Source organism: Leptopilina boulardi, unplaced genomic scaffold (genome assembly GCF_019393585.1).
Source record: "Leptopilina boulardi isolate dan_hultmark-lab unplaced genomic scaffold, ZJU_Lbou_2.1 LbouV2_322, whole genome shotgun sequence".
NCBI lineage: Eukaryota > Metazoa > Arthropoda > Insecta > Hymenoptera > Figitidae > Leptopilina > Leptopilina boulardi.
The window spans coordinates 701676-718221 of NW_026137888.1; the positions used below are offsets into that span (position 1 = coordinate 701676).

At 29.4% G+C, this 16546-nt stretch overlaps 1 protein-coding gene across 1 annotated transcript; it reads left to right on the plus strand.

Moving 5' to 3' along the window:
• The first annotated feature begins 10907 nt into the window (after nucleotides 1-10907).
• LOC127284294 (putative nuclease HARBI1) lies at nucleotides 10908-12815 on the plus strand. Its single transcript, XM_051309683.1, has 3 exons — nucleotides 10908-11119; nucleotides 11880-12737; nucleotides 12803-12815. Exons 1-3 carry the CDS (start codon nucleotides 10908-10910, stop codon nucleotides 12813-12815), a joined length of 1083 nt encoding a protein of 360 aa, XP_051165640.1.
• The last annotated feature ends 3731 nt before the right edge of the window (nucleotides 12816-16546 follow it).

Below are 16546 nucleotides of genomic sequence, written 5' to 3' on the forward strand. Positions count from 1 at the left end.
ACCTTTTCTTCACTTTCAGCAATTAAAAACGTTACAATTGTTCTGAATTTCTTAAACTTCATCTAAAATTAATTATATTATTAAATATTATTTATTTTAAGGGGACTTTCTGGTTTAGAATTTCAAAAAAATCGATTTTTTTTTGCTTAAAAATGTTCCATAGTATCATAGAATTACTGTCCCAAAACGTTTTTTAAAAAATATGTACAAAAACAAAAGTTATAACAATATTTATAACGGTATGTATTTCAACAACAATCTACAGTTATCTTATTTACATATTTGGTGTTCCTCTTTTATTGATATATTATGTTACTCGAGGGTTTTTGGGGTCGCTGATTACGAATTTCATGTCAGTTTTTGAAAATACAAAATGGCGGATCCAATATGGCGGACGAAAAAATAAAAATTCAACCGGATTTGCTTAAAACTTGTTACTCGGGGGTTTTTGGGGTCGCAAGTTTTAAGCAAATCCGGTTGAATTTTTATTTTTTCGTCCGCCATATTGGATCCGCCATTTTGGATTTTCCAAAACGGACATCAAATTCGTAATCAGCGACCCCAAAAACCCCCGAGTAACAAGTTTTAAGCAAATCCGGTTGAATTTTTATTTTTTCGTCCGCCATATTGGATCCGCCATTTTGGATTTTCCAAAACGGACATCAAATTCGTAATCAGCGACCCCAAAAACAGCTGGATACGAAGTTCTGTTGTAATAAAAAGTTGTTTGATATTCATGACTCAATGAATTATGTTATGAAAATTTTGAATGCGTTTTTCTCGAAAACTCATTTTTCAAACTGGTACAGAGCTTTTCTCGAAATCTACCGAACCGATTTTGAAATCCTAAAAATTTTTCGATTCTTTATTTAAAAAACTGGTGCCTAAACCTCTAAAAACTCATATTTCTACCCCCTGTGTTTTTATATGGAGGTAAATTGACCCAAAAACACGGCGTTTTTGCGAGTTTTTGAGAAAAATGTACATAAAAAATAAAAAAACCTTTAAAAAAAATCGTTTTTGAGGTTTAGGCACAAGAATAAATCCTTATGAAGAGATTCCCGTTTGGAACTTGAATTTATGTATTACAGGTTGCCCGGAATCTAACGTACCAAAAAAAGGTATCTTTTGGAAGACGCCACCTACAGCTATGAAATTGAACTAAATACACTCAAATATATTTTTTAAATTTTCTCTACGCAATGTGCTACAATGTCCAAAAATAGTTTTTACAATTTCTCTAATACTGTTCTTACAATAAAAGTTTTAAAACCTTCCTTTTTTGTCAATTCTAAACCAGAAAGTCCCCTTAATAAAAATATTTAAAAAATGATGAGAAAGGCATAACATAATTAATAATAAGAAAAATATAATTCAACAGCTGTAACTTTCGAAACAGGGCAGGGGATTTAATAAAGCTATGTGTAATAACAATAAATCAATTATCTATTTATTTACTGAGATAAGTACAGAAGTTATTCTAAATAAGGGTTATATGGGAAACTCCCACATGATATAGTATTAAAAAATTGGAAAACCAAGCAACCTCTAAAACACAAAAAATATGGGACATATATTCTAAGGATGAAAGGATACAATGCACGTCTCTGTTTTTCTAAAAAACATAATTTTGTGTTAAACTATTAAGAAAAATAAGTTTAAAAAGTCACATTCACAAACGTCGCTTGAGTGTTTCAGTGCTGCAGGAGACAGGGCCAATATTAGTTAGGGGTTTAAGTAGATGTTGATAATTAGGTTTGTTTTAACTTCAATTCATTGAGTAGATTCGGGTAGTCGTGAACACTTATATTGTTTATATAATAACATTTGTTTATCATTGGAACAAATTATCAATAATGCACAATTAAGTTAAATCTACATAATTTAATGTATTGATTTTATTATTTCTTTTACTGTATATTCAGTCTTCAGAATTTAGATGGCTCAAAAACTTCACTGTACTCACATTGCACTAAGAAGTGCATTAAATGTCAAACAGACAATAGACTTAAGTAACATTACACAAACCAAACTTTTGATAAAATAGAAATTGAATCAAAAAACCATTTGACAGAACAGACCTTCGTTGGAACGAACATTTAACAAAAATAATTTTGGATCACCCGAAAATAAGATCCATTGAACACAAGAACGAAATTTTACATTTAACTGAAAAACTTTAGATCAAATGAAAGTTATATACACCGAATAGATAATTAGCTCTAATAGTAAATTATACCGAATCGACTATAGACCGTACGGTCATTAATTTAAAGAGGTTTCGAAGCGAATATTTCTAATAGATATTACACGGAAGGAATCTTAACCAAAACAGACATTCGAATCATCGCGCTTTGTATGAAAGAGATATTTTGACAAACAGACATTGCATCAACCAGCTTTTAGACTGATCAGATATAAGGCCAAATAGACTATAGACTAAACGAACATTAAACTAAACAGATTTCAGATTGAATAAACATTAGAACAAAGAAACTTTTGCTAAAACGTTTAGTAAAATCAACGCACGTTATATCGAACAGATTATTGGATAAACGGACATTAAAGCGACAAGATCTTAGATCGAACGGACATTAGATTGAACAGGTTTCAGACCAAACAGTAATTGAACTATAGGAACTTTAACCTGAACGGATATTAGAACTAACGCATGTTATACAGAACAGGTTTCTGACCATACACTTAAGATGGAACGGACATTTTATTGAACAGACCAATTTCATTTGTTATTTATTTCTTTTTATTTTACCATTTTACCATTAATTTTTGAGAAATTTGAAATGCAAATATCTTAAAAATTTATAACAATATCTAATTCATATTATTCTTAACTTAAATTATACATTACCTAAATTACTACTTATAAAAAATGAAGAAAAATCTGAGACATGACCCTTAACTCTACCGCGAAATTACTCTTAAATCTTACGCTTGAGTCTTAAGTTATATGTTAAATTCTTAAATCTTGTCCTTAAGTCTGAATTCTGTGGGCAAAAAACCATGTTCGTTCTAAAAACGTTTTAAGAACGTTTTTAAAATGTTTCATGTCCACCAAATAATGTTCTGGAACATTATTTAAACAGCCATGTTCTTAAAATGTTCCAGAACATTATTTGGCGGACATGAAACGTTCTAAGAACGTACTTAAAACGTTTTTAGAACGAACATGGTTTTTTGCCCACAGGGGGTCGATTACGTAACTTTCCCACTTCCCACATCCCACTTCTCACATTTTACATCCCACTTCCCACATCTCGCTTCCTACATTTTACATCCCACAACTCACTTTCCACATTTTACATCCCACTTCTCACTTCCCACATTTTACATACCACTTCTCACATCCAACATCTCACATCTCACTTCCTACATCTCACTTCCCACATCCCACTTCCTACATTTTACATCTCACTTCCCACATTTTACATCCCACTTCTCACATCCCACATTTTACATCCCACTTCCCACATCTCACTTCCCACATTTTACATACCACATCCCACTTCCCACATTTTACATCCCACTTCTCACATCTCACTACGCATCTTTCACATACCACATCTCACATTGCACATCCCACTTCTCACATCTCATTACCCATCTTTCACATACCACATCTCACTTCCTACATATCATTTCCCACATCTCACTTCCCACATCCCAAATCCGACATCTCACTTCCCACATTTTACATACCACTTCCCACATCCAACATCTCACATCGCACTTCCTACATATCACTTCCCACATCTCACTTCGCATATTTCACATCCACATCCCACTTCCCATATCCCACTTGCCATAAATCACATGCCACTTCCCACATTTTACATCCCACTTCTCACATCTCACTACACATCATTCACATACCACATCTCACTTCTCACATCTCACATTTCACATTGCACATCCCACTTCTCACATCTCATTACCCATCTTTCACATACCACATCTCACTTCCTACATATCATTTCCCACATTTCACTTCTCACATCTTACTTTCTACATTCCACTTCTCATATATCACTTCCCACATGTTACTTTCCGCTTTTCACTCTTCACGTCATGCATCACACTTTTTGCTTTGTTTATTTCACTTTTAACTTCCAATTTTTTGCTACCTACAATCCGCATCCCTCTTCCTCTTCTCAAATTTGCACCTACTATCTTTAGATCATACTCCTTTTTAATTTGAACGTTTTTACACATTACTTACCTACGTTACGTATTTACTATATTTGTTTTTATCCACATTAATTTGTCGCTTCTATTTTTCGAGTATTTAATATTTACTTTCCACATTTCTCTTTTCGCTGCATAAAGAATTAATTTTTCTAAAATTTATATTTTTAGATAACAAATTGGCAAAGACAAAAAGCAATAAATAAAATGGACAAAAATGAATAATCTGTTGTTAAAAATGAATAAAATTGAGTTTTTATGTAAAGTAAATTCTAAGTAACTTACATACAGTTGAATATCAATAGGTTTTAATTTTTTTTTATTATAAATTCGATAAACACAGTATTCTTAAGCTCATAAAAAACATAAACGTAACGACTAACATCTTGCAAATAAAATTTACTTCAACTTCTCGAAGATGTCTCTCATATCTTCCAAAACTTCCAATTTTTTCAACTCCAATTCTTTACTAAATTTAAAACTATCTTCTAAGATTTTTAATTTTTTGTTTCGATAAATCGCAGTTTCCTCTCTGACTATTTCTTTTCTAATAAATCTTCTTGTTTTAACTTTAATTTTTCGGGAATTACCTCGACAGCAGTTATGTCAGCTATTTTGTCTATAATATAAATAAATTATATTTAACCCGTAATAAAAATAATTAACATGAAAATATTTATTAGAATTTCTTTGAGGTTAATTCGCGGGAATCTTTTGTGAATCAACTTTCAGAGAGTTTCCTATGAATATTTTCACGTACCCATGTAAAAAAATTTCCATAACATAACATTAAATATAAATTTATTTGGATCAAGTAAAAAGTATTTTATCTAAGTAAATAGTTTACTTGTCTATTATTTAATAAATATGTATTTTAACCAAATACACATTTACTACACTTAAGTATTTTATTTTATCATATAAAATAAATAATTATTTGTATGAAATACAAATTATTTTAAGCAAAGAAATGGAATAATTGGAGCTATTAAATAATTATTTGAATCAATTACGAAAATTATTTCTTTCAATAATGCATGTATTCTATTTGAATAAATTATTTAATTGAATGAATAAATTTTTTTGTACCAAATAATTGATTTTTCAATCCAAGTAATTTTGTTAATTGAATCAAATAATGCATTATTCGTATTAAATAATTTAATTGACTTGAATCCATTAAATAAATTTATTGCGTCAAATACTTTTTATTTGTATCAAATAGACGAAATATTTGAGTGAAATAAATGAATGATTAGTTTCAAGTAACTCATTATTTGTATTAAATAAATTCATTTATTCAATTCAGATAATTATTTACTTGAACCAAGTACGATTTATTTGGTTCAAATAAGTGCGATTCAAATAATTCAAGTTATTTGAATCAAATAAATATTTTTTGGATCCAAATAAAAAGTATTTGAACCAATTCAATATTTTTCAAATAATTTGAAGTATTTTGATCAAGTAAATTTTGTTTTCAGTGTAATTTATAATTTTTATTACATACTGTTATCATGCGTTTTTTATTTTTTTGAATTTTTTATTTCTTCCGGACTTTTCTGGTTATTTTCAATCTTGTTTGATTTCTCATTGCCAAATTTATTTACGAAATCTTGAAGATACCTATTCTTTTTCTTTTGAATATCTTCTTTAACGATTTTTCTTTCTCTCTCTTTTTTGATGACTTTTTCTGTTGCTTCTCTTTCATCTTCATCATCATTGTTATCATCATCAGAATTATCTTTTTCTATTTCTTCCTCCTCTGAATCAGTCAGAGCAATCTCTAAATTTAAATTTTTTTTTAAATATTTCTACAACAAAGTTGCCTTTTTAATATAAGAGCATCTTAAAAATTGTATAAACTCTAAATTAAAAATGTATAGTCTAATATTATTTATCATTGTATTAAAAAGCTATACACTGTATATGAATGTATAAATTTTTGTTGTTGATTTCTATTCTCAAAAACTGAATTTTTATTTTAAACTGAAATTTGTATATTAAAAACAATTTTAATTTTATACAAAATATATGTTTAAAATAAAATAATAAAATATAATAAAATAAAAATAAAATATAATAGGGTCATTTGGGGAAAATGTAAACAAGGGGTAAATGTAAACAGCAGATATTGCAGCTTAATTTACAGATTTAAAATTAAGTTCGACCCCAATATTTTAACCTCAGCTCACCTGCAACAGGTTCTGAGTATTGCTAATTGTTTTTTCGACAATTGTCAAAGCCATACTCCAATTTGTCGCTTAATGCATGAAAGATTGAAAATCAAAGTTTTACTGTTTCAGTATTTTGTCTCGCATTTGAATAAAAATGAACTAAAAATTCAAACTAAAATTTCTAATTATTCCTTATGAATCCCTTAACAAAAGCTGACTTTGATTTTTTAATTTCGTAAATTCAGTTAATATATAATTAAGTGTTTACATTTACCCCGAGAATTCGAAAACTCGGGGTAAATGTAAACAGAATTTCTGCTGCATTTTAAAAGAAAATAATTCAATAAATTTGCTTCTATTTCACAATTACATTATTTTGGCCCTGTAAAATTACATAAAAAACGAAATTGGATCTTCTTTTATATCTCCTTCGTGTTAGTCAGTTGCAGGTATAGACCTGCATAGTAGTGCATAGTGCATTTACGTGTTTAAAATATAGGAAAGCGATTCTTCACGATTGGTGAATAAAACTCAGGTACGTAGGAATCATAGAATAAGAGTGAGTCATTGATTGATAGATTGATTGATAGATTGATTGATAGATTGATTGATGGATTGATTGGTTGATTGATTGGACGATTGATTTATGGATTGGTTGATTGAGTAATTGGTGGATTGATTGGTGGATTGGATTGATTGGTTTATTGGATAATTGATTTATAGATTGGTTGATTGGTGGATTGCTTGATTCATTGACTGATTGATTGATTGGTGGATTGATTGGATGATTGGTTGATTGAGTGATTGATTGGTGGATAGATTGGTTGCTTGGATGATTGATTTATAGATTGGTTGATTGAGTGATTGATTGGTGGATTGATTGGTTGATTGATTGAGTGATTGATTGATTGGTGGATTGATTGGATGATTGATTTATGGATTGGTTGATTGATATTAATACTAATTCTAATATACGTTTTTCTATATCTTGGAATTTAAATACTTTGATTACTTTCTCCTTAGACCTTTTAAAAAAATTATTATTGAAATTTTAGAAAGTTTATAAACTTATGTTTTATAAAGAGGAAAAATTTCGCACTATATTAATTGTGTTGATATTCATATTTTCTAAATGTCAGTGGGCAGAGAAATTTAGTCCAATTTGATCAATTTTTAAAAACCTCTTTCGCGATATTGAATCTGCTATTTTGAAAATTTTAAATCTGACTTCAGATTCGTATTCAGCGACCTCGAAAACCTCCGAGTAGCGAGATTTAAGCAAATTTGATCAATTTTTAAAAATATTTTTAGGTTCATCCGCCATATTGGATCCGCCATTTTTAAAATTTTAAATTTGTCTTCAAATTCGTATTCAGTGACCTCAAAAACCCCCGAGTAGCGAGATTCAAGCAAATTTGATCAATTTTTAACAATATTTTTATGTTTGTCCGCCATTTTGAAATTTAAAAATTCGATTTTAGAATCTTATTCAGCAACCTTAAAAACTTATTTTCACCAAGTTGAATGAAAATCTATTAAAATTTATTGAAGTTATTCAAGTTTTTACATTACTAGTTTTGTTATGGTAATGATTGCTTATTTTATATGTTGCATATCAATCAATTGGTTCAATTATTTTACATCTACCAAGAATTTTTTTTTCAGTTTTTACATCCGTTTACACAGTAGAATACTTGGGATAACTTTTTTCTTAAACCTCTTTAAAATACAGGGGTGTTTACATTTACCCCGAATTTTGGGAAAATTTCAAAATCTCGGGGTAAATGTAAACAGTCAGTTTTAAGCGATTCAAGTTGATCAATATTTTTTTGTACCTCATAAAATATTTCTAGGGAAGTGAAGTAACAAGTTCATGCAGTAGAAAACCGGAAGTATTGCTTTTTAAAATAAAAAACTTACGTTATTGTTGAAACTAAGCAAATCCGTTTACATTTACCCCAAATGACCCTAATAAAATATATATAGGGGAGGATGGGGCAAGGATAGTTAGGTAAGATATTTTTGGATCTAGCGGTGAAATTTAAACTGGCATCGGAAAAAGAATAGTATCGTTCGAAAGCCTGTTTATTTAGCTACAATTTTGCTATACATTGTTTTCTTGTAGATTGCAATGCCTTCGAGATAATATTGGAAAAGTAAAAAAAAAATTTTAACTATCCTTGCCCCACTAGTGGGGCAAAGATAGTTGAAAATTTGTTTTTACTAAGAATGATAAAAAAATCATAAAATTTGATTTTCCATTGTTTCTAGGTATCGAATTATATTTGTCAAGACTTAACAATAAAAATTATTGTTCTAATTAAATCGAATCATGTTTAATACAACTTAACAGTTAAGGATGATAATTTTTATCAAAAAAACATGTTTTTTGTGAATTTTTTGAAAAACAAAAAAATTATTAAATCCTGATCCATAAAAAGCAATTAGCATTTCGTTTGCAATTAAAAAATTGTGTTAGCCAGATATTACCTAGTCATAAGTATTACAACAAGGCACTAACTAGTTTTGCCCCGTGAGCGCTTTTTTCGAATTATCACAAATTTTTAGTACAAAAAAATTTTTTTTTTAAAAACGAATATGATATTCGTTTTCAGCACAAAATTTTACACAAGAAAACATTTACGCAACCAAATATATTTAATAAATTATATCCGCAAAAATAAGATTGAATAATAAAAATAAGGTGAAAATATTTTAGCAAAACTGAGAATTAACACAAATGGGCACGTAGCTTCTACAAATAGTGTCCCCGCAAGCTCAAATTTTTACTGTCGTCTTTTGGTGTTAAGACGAGTGTACATGATAAATGACCCGTTTTTTTGACGAGCCGTTTCGGTATTAGAGCCACTAACTATCCTTGCCCCTTAACTATCCTTGCCCCACCCTCCCCTATTTATATACAAAATAAAATTTATATACAAAAATAATGTTGCAACATGTTAACTTTTAATAACTAAACATTTTTCATTCATGATCTTTAATCTTAATTCATTTTGTAAATATTTAATTTTTATCAACTGTTTCCATTCTCTCAAAATAACATTATTAATTCAGCAATTTGTGCTCACCATGTTTTATACTAATTTCTGGTAAATCACTCTCTTCAAACGAATAAATCACATCCTTGCTGTCCATTTGATCTTCCTCATATTTATTTTTATCAATCTTATTCTTTTCCTTTACTTGTAGCTACATTCCATTAAAACGTAAATTAACCTTACAATATGTGGATATCTGTATAAAATGAGCCCAATTTCACAATATTTTACTAATCTACATGGACGAATTCATTACTAAATTTTTAAAAAAATTTATAGACGTCTTACATTCTTTTAGGTGCAAATACTACAGAGATACAGGATTTTAAAGTTCTGAATTTAGAAAACTTGATTTTGAGAAAATTATTTTAAAATTAAAATCAATGGACTGCAAATTAAGTAAATATTTGTTACGAATTGGGCCCTTTTCTCAAATATGTGATTTTAAAAATATTTTCTCAGGCAATTAAAAATAACTTTTGTAATTAAAAAGGTTTCTTTGATTTATTTTCCGTTTAATAAAAAATATTTATTGCACTTGAAGAAAAATTTTTTTAAACAATTAAAAGCAAAAATACTATTCTTAGGAGAACTTCCCGCAATTTCTCTGGAATTTATTATTTATTTCTGACTAATTTCCGTTAATTTCTCGGAAATTTAAACAAAATTTCTGGGAGCGAACTTCTGATGAATTCTCGGGGTTTTGCCTACATTAAACGAAATATTTTCTTATAATTTATTAAAAATCATAATTGATCAAGCTATTTAAAAACAAATACTTTGTTTTTGAGCATATAATAATGCAAAAATTTCTTTTCTTTGCAGAAAAATCTTTTAAAATAATACTTACTATTTTTATTTGACATAAACAAAGAATAAGTTAGCGAAGAAAAAAGAAAATAATTGTGAAACCTTTTCCTTTTTCTCAACAAATAAATCCTTTTTGGAGATGTTTCCAAAGCCTGCTTCAGGAATATTGGCGCCAAATTTTAATTTTGAAATAAAATTGTCGACTAATATTTGTTCCAATTCGGATAACTTTTTCGTCTTTCGTCCGCCTCTTTCCTCCTGATCTTTTATATCATCGACTTTTTGGATTGTATATAATTTCCAATCATTCCACGACTATTTTTGAAATTAATTTCATCATTTTATATAATATATAATAAATACAAAGATTATTATAGTTAATTTTGACAATAAATTAACAAAAATGAAAAAATTTTTAAATAATAACAGTAAAATAATAATACATTAAGGGCCGGTTTCACTAACTCTGATTAAGCATTTAATTCCCGATTAGTTTAATTTAATCAGACTTATGCGTCCCACCATCTTTTAATCGTGGTTAAAATGTCTTAACGAGTGATTAACTTAACCGCCCGATTTTGGCCGGTTACGCAGACTAATCGCCGATTACGGTGTCAACATAACCTATAGCAGATTATTTACACGTGACATGGAAGGCATGGAAGATCTATACGAAAATTTCTTATCGTCCTCTGATGATGAAGATTTATTACCAATTATAAATCGAAGGCCAAGGATTATTAAAGACAGAATAAATTATATGGAGACATTTGACGATGTGGATTTTGTTCGAAGATTTCGATTGTCAAAGAACACTGTAAACGAGTTGCTCATTGAAATACAAGACCAGTTGCAAAGTGCAACTCAAAGGTATGTATGTAATTTATTATTTATTTAAATAATGTATTACATATCGTAAACAAAAGAAATATAAAATATAAGTTACAAACTTGATCATTCAGAAATCTTCAATTGAAATGACGTGAATTTCTATGTATATTATGTATTATGGTCAATGATCAACATTTTTTTTAATTTTGACAACATTTTTATATGTGTAAACTATTTGCATTGACTAATATTACTATATCTTGTCAAGATTATCTATTAATTTATTAATTTTTATAAAGTATTTAAACAATATTGAGAGAAAGTCAAATTAATGCAAATACCAAAATATGTGCGTTTTAAAAATATGCAACTAAAAATACATATATTATTATTATTATTTTGTATTATATTATTTATGAAACAGAATATTCTTTTAAACGAATTTTTATTAGGTAGAATTTAAATACAAAGAATTTACTTTTAGTGGAAGTTTCATTTTCTACAATTATTAATTGACAGAACTTTAATTTAATCAATTTTTCATATTACAGAACTTACTTATTGTTAGCCGAAATTTTATTTAATAGAATGTCTATTTGATCGAATTTAAATTTGTAAAAATTTTCATCTTTTCGAATTTCCATTAAACAGAATATTTAATTAAAATTAATTGAAAATCAGGATATTTAAAATTAATAATCCTTTTTGAGTTATCATGTAAGAGGAATTGTAAAATTTATGAAGCTTTTGAAACTTTTTCTTCTTGCATAAAATATTTATTTTATGCCTTCTGTTTTAGGAATCATGCTATTTCGCCAATAATCCAAGTTCTGCTTACTTTACGGTATTATGCAACTGGTTCACATTTTATTGCTGCAGGAGACTTCTCGGGTGTCAGCAAATCTAGTGCCCATAGAATAGTTCATAGAGTCACAGCAGCTATTGCTAGATTAGCTCCAGATGTGATAAAACTTCCTGCTTCACCACAAGAAATATCAGCAACTCAAATAGATTTTTATGCTATAGCTCGATTTCCTAGAGTTATTGCAGCATTCAATTGTACACATATTAAAGTACAATCTTTTGGAGGTAATGAAGCAGAAATTTTCAGAAACAGAAAAGGTTATTTTTCCATAAATGTGCAAGCTACTTGTGACGCAAATTTAAAATTTTCAAATATTGTTGCTCGTTGGCCTGGAAGTGCTCATGATGCAACAATACTCAACAATTCAAGATTACGTGGCTGTGCAGAAGCTGGAGAGTTTGGTGATGGAATTATCTTGGCAGATGGTGGTTATAATATGAGATCATACCTCTTAACTCCACTTTCAAATCCTGCAACTCCAGCTCAAAATTTATACAATGAATCACAAATCAGAACAAGAAATACAATTGAGCGAGCATTTGGAGTATGGAAACGTAGATTTCCATGTTTAGCTATAGGCATGCGTTTCACAAAAGATCATGTACTTCCAGTAATAGTAGCTACTGCAGTTTTGCATAATTTGGCACGAATAACTGGGGAAGAACAGTCCCCTGATGATCCGGATTTAAACATAAACTGGGATGAAATTTTAAATGCAGATCTTCACAATAGAGTAAACTTGGGAGCAGGCGAAGACCTCACGCTTCGACTTCTTTTACAGTATTTTGAAAGGTAAATTTCACTTTTATTTGTTCGCATTTTATGAATGTAATATAAAAATTAATCATTTTTTTTAGTCTTGTAGGTTGACAATAAATTGAGCGGAATACTACTGGCTGGAATGGAGATATTTTTTAATTAACTATTTAAAAGAAACATATATTCATGGATATTAAAAATTGTCAAATTTTTTTCTAGAATTTTTATTTCACAAAATTGTATTACATTCAATATAAATTTGAATAAAGTATGAAAAACGTTTATACAATAACAATAAACAAGTGTTTAAAGTTCTCTAGCGGTGCACTGCGTTAATCACAATGTCTTGTTTAAGCAACATACATTAATATCATTAATTTAACAATATTAAACTTTGATTTTATTGCTACTTCACATTAAACTACTAACTGTGAAGGTACATTTGACTTACAATACATATACATAAAAATAAAACCAACAAACAATCAGTTATTCATACATAATAGGTTATTTAACCAAATGTTGAAAGTTCTCTAAAAAGTGCTTTGGTAATCTTCACGTTTCGCTTAACCAAAAAGACATATTATTAATTAAACAATATTTTACTTTGGCCTTACAATAAAACACTAGTTGTAGAGATATTTAAACGAATTCGTAATTCATTTAGGAATAACATTTTGGCACAAATTATAGTTTACAATTATTGCATCTCATCTAATGTCAGTCTTTAAGATTTTCGGAAAATATATGCCATACGGCAAAAATTAATGACTTGCTTTAAACATACTAATGAAGAGTAAACTATGAAATAATTTTTTTCTTAAAAAAAAATTTATTTTTTTGCGAAGGAGCTGTATTTCCAAATCTTTTTTAACTAACTTCTTCTTTAAAAGGTCTTGCTCCATTTCCATTTTTTTAACAGTCTGCTCTTTAACCATTATAATATAATTTAATTTGGCTTCCATTAAACTATCAAAATTTTTGGATCGTTCATGTATAGAACGCGTTTTGACGTACGGCTTATTGGCAATACGTTGTAGAATATTTTCATGCAACTTAGTTTCCTCGTTACCTTCTTTTCTAATTGGTGAAATATGGCTGCGTTCATCTTGCTTTACGCTTTCTTCCTGTAATATTTCAGGCAATATTCCCGGTTTTGGTATTGGCGATCCATTTATTTGCAACGCAGCAGCTTTCCTCGTTCTTAGCATAGTTGGAGACCATTGCGTCCATTCTACGTTTTAGCATCGACAATCCGGGTTTCGCTTTCTGGAATTCAGTTTGTGGCGTTGACGTTGCATCTTTCTTTGTCAGCACATTTAGAGACCGTAGTGGCAAGTTAATAGTGTCATCGCTCATGATTATCTGAAATTAAGAAAAAAAAGATGAATTATATTTTGGATAAAAATTGCTACTGTTTTGTAAATTTTAAGAAAAAGCACAAAATAATCTGTACCTCACATGTTTCCATATTAACATTAATTGCACTGACATCAAGCGTATCTTCAAATGCGGGTAATTCATCGTTTTCGTGAAATTCCACAGTTTAAAATTCTTGAGAGTTGTTAATACCGTCACTATAAATTCCAGTTCTTTCACCAGGAGAAGCATCGCTATCAAACGCGTTATCCATTGGTTTCCCTGTTTTGCCAATAATTCCCTGTATTTGTATACACAGCTGATCTTCTTTAATTTCATTTCGACCTCCACCAGTCTTAAAAGTTTCTTGCCGTAGATTACTTAAGTGCTTCCTTGTCGAACGTTTGAGATTCTCCCACAATACTTTTAAGTGATTTGCAGTACGATGACTTGGTGATTTTCCCATAGAATTAAATTCCTTGCAAATTACCTCCCACATTTTATTCTTTTACTTTTGCATAACTGCATCCGTTTTCTTCTTTTCGATGATATGCCTGTATTTATTAACTACATTAGTGAGGGTAATTTTTTCCTCACTTGTGTAATTCGGACCTCTTTTTCTTCTTTGTTTTACCTAAAAATGAATATTTATTAATATATTTCTTAAAAAGATGCAAGTTATTTTTAAAATTAAACAGACGGAATTTTGGCTTTTTCCCTGACCTCCATTAAACATCTTGAAGGGATGTTCAGTTGTAAAAAAAAGATAATTTTTATGTAAAAAGTAGAATTACATTTTTACAGTGCTCAGCTGATTTTAAAAAAAATGTATGGCTTTTTCTACGATTTTTAATTATGTTATATTTGTAAATTCAAAAAAGAAATTTCTGTTAATTTTACTTAAAAAAAAATATTAATATTTTCATTAAAATAATATTATTGATTAAATTTTATGTAGGAAATAAATAAAATACACTAATAATTATATGAAATTTCTCAAATTCAAAAACAAAACAATTCCAAGGGCACAGTGAGTCAGACATAAATAATCAAAGAGCTTCTGTGCTTGTAAATCTTAAAATACATCAACATTTTTAATATTTATATTTAATACTCTTTAATATTTTTTAAAAATTTCTTCAAAATCTTTTGAAACATTATTAAAATTTGTTTCTTGCATTGCATCCCTTTGTTTACCTTTTTTGAGGTTACGTTTATGTTATTTTACATATTTTACTTAGCTTTTAATAACTTCATTACACAGCCACACAAAAAAAAGTACCCGGGCCGGGAAATGAGACCATCATTTCTTGATGTATTTTGATGCGCTGAACACGAATCTGAAGTCCGTTTAGCTCCATCACGTCAGGATTTTGACATAACCTCAAAAAACATAGCTGATTTTATATGACAGGAGAAATTTTTTAAATAATGGCAGATTTGCTTGAATCTTGTTACTCGGGGGTTTTTGGGGTCGCTGATTATGAATTTAACGTCAGATTTAATAAATTCAAAATGGCGGATCCAATATGGCGGACGAATTTTTAAAAAGTAGTTGGATTTTTACGAAAATTGGTATCTAGGGGTTTTGGGAGTCGCTGATTACAAATTTATCGTCAGATTATTCAAATTCAAAATGGCGGATCCAATATGGCGGACAAATTTTTAAAAAGTAGTTGGATTTTTACAAAAATTGGTATCATGGGGTTTTTTGGAGTCGCTGATTACGAATTTAACGTCAGATTATTCAAATGTAAAATGGCAGATATAGTACGGTGGTCAAATATCTTTATGTTTCTACATGTGTCTGCATCCAGGGTACCTCCACGCGGTGACGGTGGACAACGGAGTTTGTCCGCTATCCGGCTAAGTCCCTGGATAATGGCTTTGATGCCGTCATGGCAGACACACGTAGGAAACGTATTACGATGCAGGGACTCGGAACCCCAGTATCGGCCAAGTTACATAAAAATTCAACTATTTTTTAAAAACTCGTCCGCCATATTGGATCCGCCTTTTTGAATTTGAATAATCTGACGATAAATTTGTAATCAGCGACTCCCAAAACCCCTAGATACCAATTTTCGTAAAAATCCAACTACTTTTTAAAAATTCGTCCGCCATATTGAATCCGCCATTTTGAATTTTATAAATCTGACGTTAAATTCGTAATCAGCGACCCCAAAAACCCCCGAGTAACAAGATTCAAACAAATCTGCCATTATTTAAAAAATTTCTCCTGTCATTTAAAATCAGCTATGTTTTTTGAGGTTATGTCAAAATCCTGACGTGATGGAGCTAAACGGACTTCAGATTCGTGTTCAGCGCATCAAAATACATCAAGAAATGGTGGTCTCATTCCCCGGCCCGGGTACTTTTTTTTTTGTGTGGCTGTGTTATTTATCTAATATTATAAAATAAAATATTTTAATTTAGATACTATACTTACATTTTCAAATTGCTCTTCCATTTTTTATAACAAA

Bases quoted from the DNA above. Each gene is read 5' to 3' on its own strand.
- LOC127284294 (XM_051309683.1), top strand. From the start codon at position 10,908: ATGGAAGATCTATACGAAAATTTCTTATCGTCCTCTGATGATGAAGAT. The intron at 11,120-11,879 runs GTATGTATGTAA...CTTCTGTTTTAG, and splicing joins TTGCAAAGTGCAACTCAAAG to GAATCATGCTATTTCGCCAA.